The sequence below is a fragment of the Mizuhopecten yessoensis genome, unplaced genomic scaffold (genome assembly GCF_002113885.1).
Source record: "Mizuhopecten yessoensis strain PY_sf001 unplaced genomic scaffold, ASM211388v2 scaffold2435, whole genome shotgun sequence".
Taxonomy (NCBI): Eukaryota; Metazoa; Mollusca; class Bivalvia; order Pectinida; family Pectinidae; genus Mizuhopecten; species Mizuhopecten yessoensis.
Window position 1 is genome coordinate 429446 of NW_018404545.1, and position 18886 is coordinate 448331.

Here is an 18886-nt window from a genome sequence, read left to right on the forward strand (position 1 = left end):
ACAGTTATAAAAGTCTTGCATAGATAATACAATATGAAAGATTTATAATATATTAAATAATTATACTGAAAACAATAGTATGAAGCTGTACAGTAATGCTGTATATAGCTGAAGACTCCTATGATACAGGGGAGGTAACCCTTGTGGAGTCAATGACAAAGATTCAGGACATAATCTTACCCAACCACTAAAGTGGGTAGTCTGAAAATGAGTGTTAAAGCTTTCTTGTATGAGCAGAAAGTATATTTACCTTATTATACCACTTAGTAGATTATATATATATATGCACCGATTACACCCAAATGGTAGGTTATACATATGTAACGGTCATTCAACAGTGGTAGGCTTAGAAACTTACAAAACGTCCACAACCATAAGGAATACTGACCACAATAATGAATTCTTACTGCACTAAGAACAACGTAACAAAAACAACTTAAAGATTAAACAATTTCAAGTTATTGTAATTTTTCATAAGACTAGATATAAATATGTTGGTCAGTCCATAGGACTGTTCTCTAATTTTGCTGAACAATTGTCAGACATTGACCAAAAGTATTGTTTTCAACATGGCTGCCTGTCTGTCGGACAGTTAGGCCGTCTCATAATTAGGCTGTTTAACAGTTAGGCTGTCTGATAGACAAACTGTCTGATAGTTAGGCTGTCTGGTAGTCAATCTGTCTGGTAGTCAGGCTGTTTAGTTAGGCTGTCTGATAGACAAACTGTCTGATAGACAAACTCTCTGATAGTTAAGCTGTCTGGTAGTCAGGCTGTCTGGTAGTCAAGCTGTCTGATAGTCAGGTTGTCTGATAGTCAATCTGTCTGGTAGTCAGGCTGTCTGATAGTTAGGCTTTCTTACAGTTAGACTGTCTAACATTTAGGCTGTCTGATAGTAAGGCTGTCCTATAGTCAGACTGCCTGATAGTCAATCTGTCTGATAGTCAGGCTGTCCGATAATAAGCCTTGCTGTCCGAAAGTTAGGCTGGCTGTCTGATAGTTAAACTGTCTGATAGTCAGGCTGTCTGATAGTCAAACTGTCTGATAGTTAGGCTGTATTACAGTCAAGCTGTCTGACAGTCAGGCTTTGGGATAGTTTGGCTGTCTGACTTTCAGATGTCTGAGAGTCAGGCTGTCTTACTGTCAGCTGTGGGATAGCTTGGCTGTATTACAGTCAGGCTGTCGGACAGTCAGGCTGTGGGATAGTTTGGCTGTCTGACTTTCAGATGTCTGAGAGTCAGGCTGTCTTACTGTCAGCTGTGGGATAGTCAGGCTGTCTTACCATCAGCTGTGGGATAGTCAGGCTGTTGGGCTGGCTACTGTCGGATAGCTTACACAACATGTACATTACTTACTTGGTAGACCAAGTTTCTGGAATGACTACAGTGCTTAACACAATAGATCTGTTCAGTCTCATTTCTCACTTGAATAGTTTTCTCTGATTATATTAATGTAGTCTGCACAGAATTGTGTCCATTCTGAATAACTTAATTGTTCCTTGTGTGCTTTTCTATATACTATTGATTTGAATATGTGTAATATTGAAGCCACTGCACATATGTACTACTTGTATAATGTAATATGTAGATGAAAATCAACTTCCCAGACACATAGGTAATAGTATGATCAATATCGGCCACAGTACCATGTATACCCGTGTACCATAAGTACACAATTATATATATCACTGGTACACACCATTCTGTAACAATACCACAGGTAAACACACAGGCAATTTACCAACAAACATCTATTTCAATATAATGTTCTCTAAAACATTAAACGTCGCTAACTTCTGCTCATAATATGCAACTAAAATGCAATAAATATATCACCCTGAGCAAGTTTACATTATTATTATATATATTTTTATGTACAACTACATGTAGTTTAATACACACAAACTTTTAACATACCACAACATTCTAGTTCACAGCTATAGTCATGCCCTCTGTCCTTCACTCACACAAAGCACATAACATGTTACTCTGAAGTTGATTTGATATAAAATAATTCAATGCTGTAGTTGTCCAGGCTTAACTGATGTTAAGGAGCTGGTCAGGAATACTCTCTGTTGAAGAACTCTTACAGATAGAACGCACCGTTTAAGATCCTCCTCGGATATAATTTACTATTTACAAGCTCCAACAGGTAAAACCCACCTTTGAGAGCTCTTACAGAAAGGATAATTTGTCCAAACATTACTTTAAAAAGAAAATTAATATTAAAATGTAGACTGAAGATAACATTTGCCAAAAAGTGCCAAAAAATGACTCTAAAGGATTTATTTTTTATCCTACACATGGTATTAAGCAGCTTAGATTGTTTCACATAGTCAACATCATACATTATAAAAGTTGTCTCTGTCACTTAGTCATACATTATATAAGTTATCTGTCACTTTGTCATACATTATACAAGTTATCTCTGTCACTTTGTCATACATTATACAAGTTATCTCTGTCACTTTGTCATACATTATACAAGTTATCTCTGTCACTTTGTCATACATCATACAAGTTATCTCTGTCACTCTCTCAGTCATACATTATAGAATTAACCTCTCAATCACTCAAAGGAAATATATAAAATATATTATTGCACTATAACAGAATGTGACCAATGTTGTTGACAACCTCCACAGATATCGTTTACATCAGTATAAATCTTCTTCCTTAACCTCAGGATGTATCAAATCCTCAAATCTTTATAGACGCAAACATCGGTCAATCAGGTTGCTCTCAAGCTACATTTTTTCATAAAAAACACACCTACATGTACATAGCAAATTATATATACTGGTAATATATCCATTGAATGAAACTTCATCTCTATATAATATATATTTATATCTTATTAATGTCTGTTTTGATCAATAACACAAGTAAAATGACATCCTCTTACCATGGTTCTCCCTTTGTTACACTGACGTGGTGATTACTTACACAGATGACTTTTCTCCCAAATTATAAATTTTGAATCATGGAATTGAAAATCTTACCAATTACTGAAGTTGACTTTCGAAATTAAAAACACATTAAGATATAAACAATTGCCGATTTTGTTTGTTTTGATAAAATATAAACAAATATGGGTATCACAAGTGAACTATCCAATATAAACAACAAGCTCATAAAAACAGCAATAAACGCTTTGATCTGATTACACACTTTTGACATTTTTTTTGTGAAAAATCAGGGCATCATAACTAGCCTTTTCATTCTTAAATGAAATTTAGGTGGGAAATAAAAATACAAAACAAAAAAAATGCATATCATAAATAGTTGAAAAATAATATCAATATAGTTTATATCACAATCCGACTTTTAATATAAAAGAAACCAGTAATATATTGCACTGGTATGTTACATGGGGAAATGCTCAAAATAGTACAACATGTGTAAAAAATGGCAAGGAAAAATACAGTAGAACAAAGAAGAACTTTAATGTATTTCCATCAATATGCATAGGTTCGGAAATAATGGTTTAGCTACAAAATGTTATTAAATTGAAAAATAATAAATTTGAAAACAAAATGAAAATAATCTTAACTTATGTGATCAGGGGCTCTCATATATCATCCCAGCCCCTAGTGAAAGTGCTGTACCATATGTATCAACTTCACCGTATGTATCAACTCTACTGTACCGTATGTATCAACTCTACTGTACCTTATGTATCACAACTCTACTGTACCGTATGTATCAACTCTACTGTACCGTATGTATCAACTCCACTGAAATAATGGTTTAGCTACAAAATGTTATTAAATTGAAAAATAATAAATTTGAAAACGAAATGAAAATAATCTTAACTTATGTGATCAGGGGCTCTCATATATCATCCCAGCCCCTTGTGAAAGTGCTGTACCGTATGTATCAACTTCACCGTATGTATCAACTCTACTGTACCGTATGTATCAACTCTACTGTACCTTATGTATCACAACTCTACTGTACCGTATGTATCAACTCTACTGTACCGTATGTATCAACTCTACTGTACCTTATGTATCACAACTCTACTGTACTGTATGTATCAACTCTACTGTACTGTATGTATCAACTCTACTGTACTGTATGTATCAACTCCACTGTACCATATGTATCACAACTCAACTGTACCGTATGTATCAACTCCACTGTACCGTATGTATCAACTCTACTGTACTGTATGTATCAACTCTACTGTACTGTATGTATCAACTCTACCGTATGTATCAATTCAACTGTACCATATGTATCAACTCCACTGTACCGTATGTATCAACTCTACTGTACTGTATGTAACAACTCTACTGTACCGTATGTATTAACTCCACTGTACCGTATGTATCAACTCTACTGTACCGTATGTATCAACTCTACTCTACTGTATGTATCAACTCTACCGTATGTATCAATTCAACTGTACCATATGTATCAACTCAACTGTACCGTATGTATCAACTCCACTGTATGGTATGTATCAACTCTACTGTACTGTATGTAACAACTCTACTGTACCGTATGTATCAACTCTACTCTACTGTATGTATCAACTCTACCGTATGTATCAATTCAACTGTACCATATGTATCAACTCCTCTGTACCGTATGTATCAACTCTACTGTACCATATGTATCAACTCTACTGTACCGTATGTATCGACTCCACTGTATGGTATGTATCAACTCTACTGTACCGTATGTATCAACTCCACTGTACCGTATGTATCAACTCCATTGTACCGTATGTATCCACTCTACTGTACCGTATGTATAAACTCTACTGTATGTATCAACTCTACTGTACCGTATGTATCAACTCTACTGTACCGTATGTATCCACTCTACTGTATACTGTACGTATCAACTCTACTGTACCGTATGTATCAACTCCACTGTACCATATGTATCACAACTCAACTGTACCGTATGTATCAACTCCACTGTACCGCATGTATCAACTCCATTGTACCGTATGTATCCACTCTACTGTATACTGTACGTATCAACTCTACTGTACCGTATGTATTAACTCCACTGTACCGTATGTATCAACTCTACTGTACCATATGTATTAACTCCACTGTATACCGTATGTATCAACTCTAATGTACCATATGTATCAACTCCACTGTACCGTATGTATCAACTCTACTGTACTGTATGTAACAACTCTACTGTACCGTATGTATCAACTCTACTGTATGTATCAACTCAACTGTATACTTTATGTATCAACTCTACTGTACCGTATGTATCACCTCCACTGTATGGTATGTATCAACTCTACTGTACTGTATGTAACAACTCTACTGTACCGTATGTATCAACTCCTCTGTACCGTATGTATCAACTCCATTGTGCCGTATGTATCCACTCTACTGTACCGTATATATAAACTCTACTGTATGTATCAACTCTACTGTACCTTACATATCACAACTCTACTGTACTGTATGTATCAACTCTACTGTACCATATGTATCAACTCCACTGTATACCGTATGTATCAACTCTACTGTATACTGTATGTATCAACTCTACTGAACCGTATGTCTGTGAAATACTGAACCAATGATAAAAAAATGAGTTTTAACATAATTTGTCTATTTATCTCCTATTTTGTAGTACATTGTAATATAATTCATGATTAATGAGACAAGTTCAAAAGAATTTGTTGTGAAGTTTGCTGTAGAATCAAGATGTTATTTAGAAATTCTAAAACAGACTGTCATCTTCACCTTGAACTGAACACCTGTATCTGTTTGCAATGTGTACTGTGGCCAAATGGCAACTTGAATGAGGGCATGTACAACAATGTGTGCTGACGAATTCCAAGACAAGGATATCTCACATTATACCCAGTGCTATATTTTCTAATCTTACTTGATCTGTCTAGCACCAAATTTAACTCGGCGATATAATCACAGACATATAAAATATTCACTGTAAATATTTTGGTGTTATTAATTCATTATATTGTATATCAAACATAATTAACACTGTGATACAATTTTTTTTTCTCTTTTTAGCATGGACCATATCATTTGTTTTTTAAGTATTCAAATATAACTTAAGAAGTGCAGAGGCCAGACAGAATACCTATAACTATGATGAAAAAAAAATGTATCCAACTGATAAGGTGTTAAGGTGTGAGAAAAGAATCAATTACCTGTAACTAAGTGAGATCAGGTTATCTAAGTCTCAGGCTAAGATTCTACAAAAATCGAATCTTGGCCTGCGCCTCTCTTTGGGTATTGTTACAGAATCTGTAGCCTGATCTTGCTCAGTTACAGGTTATAGTATATAACACAGGACATAAGGTGTGAGAGCTAACACACAGAACATGAACAGTCTCCCTCGCTCCTAGGCAGCAGCACACAGTACAAATATTACTCTATCCTTTTAAAATTTCAAACCAAAATAAATCAAAGTTTTGAAGGAAGATTCAAATAAGCATATCTGAATATACGTCTTGTGTTCCCTCCCATTCATTCAAAACTGGGATTATGTAAACAACTTTGAGTACTTCAATCTCGACAAAGAGCTACCATCGAGTTCTTTGTAGTAGCAAGCACCAACAACTGTCATAGAGTGTCTTCTTTCATAGGCAACATCACTTGACTGTGAAATTCTTAATAAGTGAACCATATAACAATAATAAAAGTCCCAAAACAAAGAATCCCTAACCACTAAATGTGGACAAGGTCAGATGACAGCGGCATCTATAAGGAAAAAATTACAGTATTTCGAAACAAATCCTGATAGTTAAAATATGATCAACAGGGGGGTATGATTTGGCTGACATACAAAATCACAAATACTGATGTAAAAATAGAGTATATTCCACATAATATTCGTTGAACATGTGAACAAGAAATTTGTTTGAACAAAAGACACTGGCATCTAAAACTTTTGGAAGAAATGTAGGATAAAATATTGGCAGGATTCATCTCAAGAGGTGGAACCTTTTATACACTACCTTAATAGTCTTGGCAGAACATAAAACACATTTTGATTTTCAAAATTAGATAGAATACCATCTGTTGTTAATATACATTCAATAACATAAAGAGGTATTTATATTAGCACAGAGGGAACAATAACATAAAATGTCACAAACTCAACAAAGTTTAGAGAAAAAAAAAAAGAAAAAACTTTCACTGTCATGCTATGCCTATGGTTTCCTTCAGTGGCTTTTGGCTGATATTTCTATCATTGGAGTTATGTCCCCTTCCACTGGAGATTTTTGGTGGAATCATAAGCTGTGTTGCTATGAGTTCGGGAGAGTATCTGTCCAACACACCTTGTCTGAAGGGAATCCCATGTGATATAGCATGAGTCCAAGATGCATTTGTAATCCCAGTTAGGTCACCAATATTTTGAGGCACACTCCGATGATTGTCAACAGAGGAAGCCACACCCGGGTAGCCACTGAAGGCCAACTGTGCATCCAAGTCAAAACTTTCACTGTGCCAACTGAATGGCCGATTGGAGTGTGATGATACCATAGTACTACTAGGGTAACATGATGACAGTCGCCTAGGGTCAAGGTCATTAGACAACCTGTGTGAGATTCGAGAATCGGTTGATTGTATCGTAGATGCATCATAGGAGCCACTCAAATTACCATTCTGACTGTTCGCCCCCATCAATGTTTTGTCCTTGCATAGTGCCATCATAAGTGGTATTGCAAACATATTTTGACCAAATATTTTCTCCTTCAGTTCTGGATGTAACGTTTCCTTCTTCTTGTTTCCTGCTCTTTGTTTCGGTGGAAGACTCTCTGACAAGGAAGTATCTGGAGACGACTGTTTGTAAAAGATAAAAATAATGTCAAATAAACATGATTCTAAGCCTATTAGTCTCAGAAATGTCTTTGACAAATTCTCTTGTAGTAAATGACATACCACAGCTAATTTTTCTCCCAAAATTTTTAAGGAAGAGACAAACTATATCTTAAATTAAGTATTTGGTATACATACCTCCAAGTCTTCGTCCAAATCTGTTTCCATGTAGTGTCTTTGTTCACAAGGTGGTTGGGACACCTGATGATCTTGACCTAGATTTAATACAGCATTTGTGTCCAGTACAGGAGACACATCCGCCAAGTTAGCACGACTTGAGGTGTCAGCAAACATTGGTGGAGGAGCAAAAAGTTCAGGTGCCTGAAGTGTCATCTCACTGCCCTCTACATAGGCACCACTGGAATCAACATTACGATTTGAGGGCATGAACTTGGACCTTGGCACCATGTGTGGAAGGCCAGCCTCCGGTCCAGACTGATTTTGGTGATAGGAGGCCAAATTTACATTACCAGAAAACATGTCCATCATTTGATCACTGAGCCCTGAGTCGAGCTGGAGATGGGGTAGCTGGCTGTCACTGGTGTGTATCTGTAACTGACCTAGTGTACCCTTGAAGCTGTCTGCCCGACTAGCGCTGCGGCTGACTGGTTGTGAGTAGGAGATGCGCTCGGGCGGTGGGGCCCCTCCACTAGATGTTGGTGTGTGTGCCATGTATATTGGTACTGTCCTGGGGCTGAACTGTGGAGGGTAAACGTGTTGCTGTGACATTCTGCGGTATCCTTCACCCCCTGAGGGTGAGTAGTCCATGTCTGACTGATGTCCGCTCAACGGGAAGGCTCCTACAGACGACGACCCTGGTGACCTCTTGTCTGTGCCATGTTTGGACGATGGCGAGAGCTTTTGAGGTCGGGGTATGGATGGGGAGTGGTCGCCGGGCTTAGTCCCACTTGGTCGTCCCACTGAGGAAGATTTGTACAATTCTGTAGGTCCCATCTCAGGACTTCCGTTCTTGTTCGATTTGTAGTCTAGAAAAATTAAAAAATCAGAAAAAACTACTTTACTCATCAGTTGCTATTTTCACTACATTTAATATTGAAGGTGGTTGCTGCGGTTTTCATTGTTAACTGTCATTTGGATTATTTTTCATATCAAAACATTGTAGTAAGTTAAATATAACAGGATTCCTTATATAATATCATGATAATTGACAACATGAATGTAAGTTTTTGTTCCATGTTTAAATCATTCCAAGGAAAATAGGAGGGCAAATCCTCTTTCTGATTATATGTATAGGTTAAAGACTTTGACATTTTCCTAACAGAAAATTGAAAGCTGTTACTTTACAAATCACTGAGATATTTCAGCCTGTTTGAGATTTTTATCCCACAACATTTTGTAAAAGTATAAAAAGGAAACTTTACCCTTCTTTTCCAAGCATCGATAGGATAAATTCAAAGCTGGACAGAAGGTATTAATTATGTAGTTAGCAGTACTAATTAGTGGCAGACATGACCACTGTATATATTGGACTTACTTGGCAAGGTAGACATGGCCACTGTATATATTAGACATGTTTGGCAGGGTAGACTTATTAGACTTACTTGGCAGGGTAGAAATGGTCACACCATCACGTGACACCACAGAGTACTTGGAGCGGGATTGACTAGGAGGTGTCAGTCGGCTCAGTGGTCTAGGGGGACAGTCTATCAAGATCTCTCTTGATGGATCTGTAGAAAAAATGGTACACATGAAAGATTTATCTGACTGGTTCATCTCCTGTATTATATTGAAAAATCATTTGTAATCTGATGATGCCAGGATGAAAATACAGGCAACAAAGTTTTATTTCAAAATTATGTATTTATTTTATTTCCCTATTTGCTATTTTATCCTATATTAGTTGGAGCTTGTAAAATATTTAAGAAACTCCTCGACCATAAACACTAAATTTTAGATAGTTAAAGCAAATAAATAACAAGATATCCCAGAGGGATCTTGGCGCCCACCATTGTACCATATTCATTAGTTCTTTGTCAGATCAATCTTTTCTCTTCTTTCCTCTAATCTGTTTGATCGAGTCATGTTAACAGTAAATGCACCTTTAGGTAACTTTTGATCTAAACTTAATACTGATGTGTATGAAAGCCAACCTTCAAAGTGAGTTTGTCATTTCACATATTTACTAGTACAGTACTTAATGTGAAAGAAATGGAATTGATCATTGCAATATGAGAAAGATCTGTTTAGTTCTTCCTTTAGCCATTTAGTTTTTATGATCAGTCTCAAAATATAACATGCACAACAAGGGATCAAGGGGAAAGTACATCAAGTTATTCCTGAGAAATAGTACTAACAAACCTTAACTGTCAAAATCAAAGATTTGTTAATTCAATCAGTCTCATGAGAGAATATGCATAACTTTATACCAAGGGGAACCGACAGAAAAAAATTAAGAAAGATCTCTCCAGTATTTCCTGAATAATAGCCATAACAACCCTCAAAAATCTAAGATGGCTGCCTGTCTGCCAGTTTGTTTATCTGATCAGTCTCAAAAGATAATATACACAAGAAATGACCTAGGGGAACCTACATATAAGATGTGAGAAAAATCTCACCACAACTTCCTGAGAAATAGAGATAACAAACCTTCAATGTCAAAATTCAAGATGGCTGCCTGTTGGCCATTTTGTTTTTCTGATCATCTCAAAATTAAATATGCACAACTACAGACCTAGGGGAGCCTACATAACAAATTTGGGGAAGATCCCGCCACTACTTCCTGAGAAATAGCGATAACAAACCTTCAATGTCAAAATCAAAGATGGCTGCCTGTCGGCCATTTTGTTTATCTGATCTGTCCCAAAAGTTGACCTGCACAACTATGGACCAAGGGGGAACCTAAATATTAAATTTAAGAAAGATCACTCAGGTACTTCCCAAGAAATAGCGATAACAAACCTTAACTATCAAACTCCAAGATGGCTGCCTCTTGGCCATGTTGTTTATCCGATCAGGGTTTTTTTTAGTTTTTTTTATTAAAAATTTTTGTTTTCACATTCAAAACATACAAAAATATGTAATATCAGTAAGAATAATGAAAAGTTGCCTTGCACAACTAGGGACCAAGGGGAACCTACATATAAAATTTAAGAAAGATCCCTCTGGTCCTTCTTGAGAAAACCATTAACAAGAATTGTTTAAGGACAGACGATGGACCACGGACGCAGGGCGATTTGAATAGCCCACCATCAGATGATAATGGGCTAAAAATTGTTGGTCATGATAACAAGTATTTTTGTTAATATTACATCTATTGTTATTATGATTACTGAAGAAAGTATTACCATCCTCTCCCTCAAAACTAATGGTCATCTTGTCACTGGCAATGCCTGATGTGGTATTTGAGCTGGCATCACTGATGACAGAGTAGCGTGGGTTTGTACTGGACGACTTGCTAGCGGGGGACAGACTCCCCCGGAACGAGCCTCCATTGGCCATGTAGTCCTTTGTGTCACTGTATATGTATGCCTCGTTGTATCGCTTCTTGTCTGTAATAGATAATAGAGAGTGAGTTAGACCTCAATAAGAAAACTTCGGTATAGTACAGGAAGGTTCCTTTAACACTAAGTTGTTAATTATTCCAAACCCATTATTTGTTTGATATACTGAAATACCTTTCCATCTGTATTCTAAAATCTTGTTTTAGATATTGAAATACATCTGATGTTTAGTTAAATTTACAAATATACTGAATAGTCTCTATACCCAGTGAAATTTATTTGATAAACTTAAAATGTTATATCGGTAAAATTTTGTTTGATATATGAATGGACTATATATTCAACAGTTTTATAATATGCTCTTAAGTCAAATGTAGTGTTGTAACCAGTGTTATCCAAATTGAATGATCTTTACACCTGTAACCAAAAGACTGTTGACATCCTTCAAGTTCTGAATACTGTTTATCATACAAATCATTGCGGAAATGACCTGAAGGTGAAATTTTAATTGGTATGAATTATTAACTGTATGAATTATTAATTGGTATGAACTAACTGTATGAAATATTAATTGGTATGAATTAACTGTATGAAATTTCGAATTATTTACTGTATACTCCGAAACTTCCACCCTTTGATGGTAAAATCCATATCTGCCCAGTGTTAATTTCATTCTCCACATGCAATGGCTATACATGTTGAGGGCAAAAAAGAGCAAAAGTTTAACAGTGGCACACATTTCCTGGTACGCATTGATTCATAACCAAGCAAATTAACTGTACCTGTACCGATAGTGTCTCATTATATTTTGAGTTAGGAAAGCTAACTGACCCCCTCCCCTCCCGCTATGTCTACTATGACTACTTTGAAGTACCTTCTGCATCGAGATGCTGTATCTCCATGAGTTTGGACTGAATGGCCATCTGGAACATGTGAGTGGTGCGACAGATGTACAGTAAGTACTTAGATGTGTGATCACAGTCAGTGTAGTAGGTGAACTTCCGCCCTGCAGGGTTACCCACGGATCTAATCTCAAACTTCTTTTTCTGTAACATAACCATCATAAAAAGTGAATTTCATAACACAGAACCATACATTAATAATTTCAAATGTGTGCAGTGCTGAGCAACAAGCAAAAACCTTTAGTTATGATCTTGGTTCTGTTCTAATCCATTACCAGATATAAGGAGATGTATCATTAATTAAATAGAAACAAGATCACTATGTACCATCGTTCATTGTTTATCTAATTCAGAAATGTTTTTATCCTCTTAAGCTTTAAAATTACAGGCCAATTCAGCCCATCAGGGATATGTTCACAGAAAGATAGACTTAATTGATTTACAATTGTAAACTTACAATGGATGATATGTTTGATACCTCTTGAAACCCAATGTGACAACTAAACTTACATCAAAATATAATTTCCCTATGTCAGGCCATAGGAAAGTAGAAATCAAGTCTTTCAAATGGCCTTCAAGTTCCTGAAACAAACAAACAGAATAAGTTATAACCAATATTAATCCATAATCAGTTTTCAGACTTCTCCTGTAATTTGTTTGGGTATTGTTTTGTCATGTGCACACTTTAACAATCATTTTCTTACAGTAACGGCAGTTATTAGAAGGAAGGAAAGTGACAGGAATGAGTTGACCAATAATTTCACAGAGCAATGTACAGTTGGACCCTGCGTAGTTACAACTAGGACTTCCTGAATGGATTTACATGCTAGCGGTGAAGTTCAGGACCAACAAGCTTTCATGTAAACTTTTCTCCACCAACGTCTCTGTATTACCATATTAGCCTTACCTCATATATTTCTATGCCCCGTGCACAAATGCCTAGCCAGGCATTCCATCGTTTGTCTGTTTTCCTTTTGCGGAGACGGTAGAAGTGGAGATTATGGGCTGCAGGAGACAATGACGCCTCCTTGATAAATCGTAGCTTGGCCTCTGACTTGGTCAGATTTTGCAGATCTTGGTGTATAAGTGGAGTATTTGTTTGTATATAGGGACTGCCTCTCTGCTGTATCATCTAAAGAATACATTAACATACATATACTTTAATAGAAGTACTCACAGATGAAACATATATTCAAATATGGAGGTACACTTTTTTAATGGAATATATGTTTTTTTTCTTCTTATGAGGACTACTTTGGATTATAACTACGACCAGTACTTTGGATGTATGTAGACCATGGTGAGATTATATATATTTCATACACATTTTATTTCATGAACTACATTTCTGTACTTATTCATTAGGACACTGAAATTAGAACAGGCATGTCTAATAATTGGTACAAAATCATTGTTCCCATGGTGATAAGACTTGTGATGGATGCTTAACACAAATTTTCTTGAAAACATATTTTATGTAAAATGTAAGTGTACTTCATGACATTGTCATTCATGATACACACATTTCCCAGTGTACACGTGGTCTATCCCTGAATACATGACCTTAACCTCTCTTCAGGTTCAAATAGTTTTACAACTGAAACTTTTACTCATTCACTCATGAAAACAAATTTCAGCTCTTCCAATTCAAAGCTTGTATTAGTTCATTATGAAATGTCAGGGGTTAATAAGTGAAACAATAATATGTTTTTGTGATAGTAATCACACCAGGAAAAGTTTCTACAATAACTAACCCAAGCAGGGAAGTATTCCCGCGGGTCGAAGTATTCCTCGCCATGTCTGTCTGGGTAGTAGTTGCCAAAGTCAGCCTGTAGAGCAAAGGATGCAATCTGGAAACACTTCTCCTCTGTACACACATGGTCATAGTGGAGGATGTTCTCCCTCAGCTGTAGGTAGTACAGGTGACGCGTAACATTCTCCCTACAAAATACAAAATACTCTTACTAACTTGTCACACTCTCCCTACAAACAAAACATCATAGTATCCTTAACAATAAAGAGAAATTGACACCTGTAGGATTTTGACTTGAGCAGGATTACATTTTTTGGCTAGGGCTCCACATCTTTGGATGTTGTGACACAAGACTTCTTTGTCCAGACCCATGTCTCTATCAACTATTTATTAATCATTATATACATATTAATACGATATCAGTCTTTTAATGATGCGTGGGTGATTTTTCCTTAGTTTTATAGCTTGGGATAAGGTCAGATGATGTAAGGGTGTAAAACTTGAAACATCACACTTGCATTATGATACATCTTACATAAAATGTTCTCATCATTGTTGGATAACTCAGATCACACTTTTTGTACAGAGAAATTCTAGCTTTTCTTTAATGAATTGGTAATGGATGAACTAGATAATCCAACTGGTGACAATTGTTGAGGATTTATATCCAATTTCCAGAGTTTATTCTTGAAAATAATCTCAAAGCTGAATGTTGTAGATTATGTACTTAGGAATAAACTCTATAGGACAATAATCAAAAACAATCCTCATTTGCCTACTTAATACTCCACCATTAAGACGCGTATCCAGGCAAGGAGCAAAGGACCAAATTATTCCACCATTAAGAAAACCACGACATTGGCTCTACCCTTGCCTCATTATTTATATCAAATCTAAATGATTGCAGACACAACGCAGTTAGGTCTAGTGGTTGAATTTTTGATGAATTTTTAATGAGATGTTTTGAAAGGAGTAAAATTGAAATTTAAAGAGAATTTTTCTTTTATTTCTTTATAATATGGAAGCAAAGGGTCAATTTGTCTTTACCTCAACAGGACGACTTGGTCAACATAAAACTGGACTTTGAAGTACACGGTGAACACCGGCTGGCCTGCTGCGTCAAAACCCTGTAACATAACACAATTACCCCAATAGTATCTACATACATTCTACTAAAAGGGGGGTAATAGCACAAAATGTTGATTTATATAATATGGTTATATTTTGGTGCTTTTCATAAATAATAGAATTATATTGTCAAGAAGTCAACAACTTAAAGTAAATGCATGACTGGGAAGTAAGCACCATTAAGAAATCAATATACTAACAGAATAACAAACAAGTCTAGTTATATGTAATGTAAATATATACAAACAACCAGGACAATTAACATCCACCCCCAACTGTCTATATAAGACATCAAAAACTTCAAAACAGAAATCTGAATTTAATGACTTTCAATTTGCTGGAAATCATCTATGTGAATAGCTACCTCTCCGTGACCCGACTTCCATGCCTTTGGTGCTTGCTTGTGAACTTTTTCCTCCAGAGTGACAAATTGGTATTCACCGTCTATAAGTAAAGAGACATAAAACAGATATGAAGTGGAATTCCTGACAACTAGTCATGCATAGCAAATGGAAAATACTGAAGATTTCAATGAAAAAAATGCTTCATCTGCAATAGTGCAGGAAATTACCATAAAGAGTATTTAATATTGATAAGTTATTGCCCGCTAATCATCGTGACAGGATCTGTATGATCGGTACCATCCACTATAGAGTGTACATGTATGTATATATAGGGAGCACATCTTTGAGAATCTAAATCATATGCATGCCACATATTCACCAGACATTATCAATTTGTTCTTTGAAACCTAACACAATTAAATCAGAGGAATGTACCTTGTTTACTTTTTCTTGGATTTGCTTCCATACTTTTAAAAGAATTTCAGTACCATTAAGTTGACAGGTGTTGGTATATATAGCTATGTATAAAATGTCTATATCAAGTGATCAAAGGCAAAGGATAAAGTTTTATTGCCATCATGTCATCTTCAAATATTGAGTAGATTTTTATGAGTATTGATTTAACCTGTTGACCATGAAATTTTTCTGTCTTCAAAATATACAATGAGTAAATTAGACCTGGTGAATTTATTTTATACAGTACAAATGGCTTACTCCCAGGTCTGAATAAGTAAAAAAGATTGAGTAGAATTGTGTTAATTCCAACAAGTATTCCAGCGATGAATCAGACGCCGAGGCCGACAGTGATACCTGGCTCCACTTCTCCCAAAGCTGTACACTTCCCCATAAAAACCTCTCACCGAGATTCAGAGCCAACATGCAGGCTGTTTCCCACACTCATTAGAATTCTTAGCAAAAAATCATTTTTCTTGCATTCTGGAGTATGTGAAATTCCTGATTAGTTAATTAAGACCAGCTTGAGTGTAGACGTAATAAACAATGATACCTTTCTTCTGCGCCAGTCCAAAGTATTCTGTTTCCCGCAGATTCAGGTGGCCTGTCACTTGATTGAACACATCTTGAAATTTTGATTTTACCTGAAATATAGGTACCAGAACAAATTATTTTCTTTTCTGTCTCTTTCTTTTACATACCTTTTCTTTACCTTTAAAAAGTTATTTTATAAAATTATGAAACAAAATTTCCAAATGTACATCAATCACTCTTGTTTGTCTTGATCAAAGCCTGTGCAGAGGGTCTTAATACAAGAGGAAATGGAATTACCCGGAGAAAACCCATATGTAGTCAGGCAGGTGACCCCAAACCTTTTGATTTCTGATCTGATCTGGAAGTGGCTGGTATAACAAGCTAACTGTGTGTGCTACCGCACGTATCTGCTACCACAGAACTAACAAGGAAAAGACAAAACATCACAACAGGGCTGGTATAACAAGCTAACTGTGTGTGCTACCACATGTATCTACTGCCACAGAACTAACAAGGAAAATACAAAACACCACGACAACAGGGGTGGTATAACAAGCTAACTGTGTGTGCTACCACACGTATCTACTACCACAGAACTAACAAGGAACAAACAAAACATAACAACAACAGGGCTGGTATAACAAGCTAACTGTGTGTGCTACCACACATATCTTCTACCACAGAACTAACAAGGAACAAACAAAACACCACAACAACAGGGCTGGTATAACAAACTAACTGTGTGTGCTACCACACGTATCTACTGCCACAGAACTAACAAGGAACAAACAAAATACCACAACAACAGGGCTGGTATAACAAGCTAACTGTGTGTGCTACCACACATATCTTCTACCACAGAACTAACAAGGAACAAACAAAACACCACGACAACAGGGCTGGTATAACAAGCTAACTGTGTGTGCTACCACATGTATCTACTACCACAGAACTAACAAGGAACAAACAAAACACCACAACAACAGGGCTGGTATAACAAGCTAACTGTGTGTGCCACCACATGTATCTACTACCACAGAACTAACAAGGAAAATACAAAACACCACAACAGGGCTGGTATAACAAGCTAACTGGGTGTGCTACCACACGTATCTACTACCACCGAACTAACAAGGAACAAACAAAACACCGCAACAACAGGGCTGGTATAACAAGCTAACTGTGTGGGCTACCACACATATCTACTGCCACAGAACTAACAAGGAAAATACAAACCACCACAACAGGGCTGGTATAACAAGCTAACTGTGTGTGCTACCACACATATCTACTGCCACAGAACTAACAAGGAAAATACAAAACACCACAACAGGGCTGGTATAACAAGCTAACTGTGTGTGCTACCACACGTATCTACTACCACAGAACTAACAAGGAACAAACAAAACACCACAACAGGGCTGGTATAACATTCTTGTCACTCTGAAATAGTCAAAATGTTAAAAATATGTAGAAAGTTTGAACCTGACTTGTCTGAATTAAACTCTTATTACCGTCTTTGCGTATTGCAGAGTTATCTTCTCTTGTGAGCAGATATTGATTGTTACGTCATTTGTTTGCGAGCACTGTCATCAATTTTTGAGAAAACGACGTAATATTCTCACACAAACCAATGACGTAACAATCAATACCTGCTCACAAGAGAAGATAACTCTGCAATACGCAAAGACGGAATACCTTATTGTGATATATATGTACATAATGTATATTTTTAATTTTTCAACACATGAAAGATATCGATGATCAATATTTCAAAAGTCCTTAGAGACAAACTCACTACCAGTTATATAACAATTATAATCTGACATTAATCCTTGTATCAGCATATGGGACAAATAACTTTTTTAAAGTCACATTTAACCGCTGAAATATATGAAACGGTATATTCAATTTGGATCATGGTCATTACAACTGTAAATAATGGACAGTGCTATATTTCACCACTTATACAAATATATATCAACCAACACAATAAACAAGAGGCCCAATGGGCTTGCATCGCTCACCTGGTATTAATCTCACACTTGTAATCTTAAAAGTGGACTAAAATACAGCTACAGGCAGAATATCAGTGTTTGATTCATAAGAACATATTAAAAGATTTAAACATACGACGCCTGTGACTTTTAATGTCGAACAAGGACATTAGGTTGAAAGTGGGTCAAGGTCATTCATTTCAACAAACTTGGTAGTTCTTCATCCAAGCATGCAACAGGCCCAATACAAGTGCCCAGGGCCTTTTGGTTATTGAGAAGTGGTTTGAAGATTTTAAGACATTTGACCCCTGTGACCTTAAAAGTGGGACTAGGTAATTGATTTGACGCACTTGGTAGCCCTTCACCCCAGCATGCTACAGGCCCAATATCAATACCCTGGGCCTTTTTGTTAATGAGAAGAAGTTGTTTGAAGATTTTTAGACATTTGACCCCTGTGACCTTGAACGTGGGTCAAGGTCATTC

At 36.3% G+C, this 18886-nt stretch overlaps 1 protein-coding gene across 1 annotated transcript in view; it reads right to left on the bottom strand.

Annotated features, from left to right (window-relative positions):
• Window positions 1-3981: 3981 nt before the first annotated feature.
• LOC110445987 overlaps window positions 3982-18886 on the bottom strand; it is a 31834-nt gene continuing 16929 nt past the window's right edge. Inside the window, exons 3-14 of the mRNA XM_021490910.1 lie at window positions 16426-16516; window positions 15440-15519; window positions 14995-15074; window positions 13949-14135; window positions 13102-13326; window positions 12705-12776; window positions 12167-12338; window positions 11137-11340; window positions 9394-9519; window positions 7970-8817; window positions 5390-7795; window positions 3982-4002 (exon numbers count right to left, since the gene is read on the bottom strand). Coding sequence (XP_021346585.1) covers window positions 7151-7795; window positions 7970-8817; window positions 9394-9519; window positions 11137-11340; window positions 12167-12338; window positions 12705-12776; window positions 13102-13326; window positions 13949-14135; window positions 14995-15074; window positions 15440-15519; window positions 16426-16516 — 2730 coding nt within the window. The 3' untranslated portion in view covers window positions 3982-4002; window positions 5390-7150. The remainder of the gene's footprint in view (window positions 4003-5389; window positions 7796-7969; window positions 8818-9393; window positions 9520-11136; window positions 11341-12166; window positions 12339-12704; window positions 12777-13101; window positions 13327-13948; window positions 14136-14994; window positions 15075-15439; window positions 15520-16425; window positions 16517-18886) is intronic.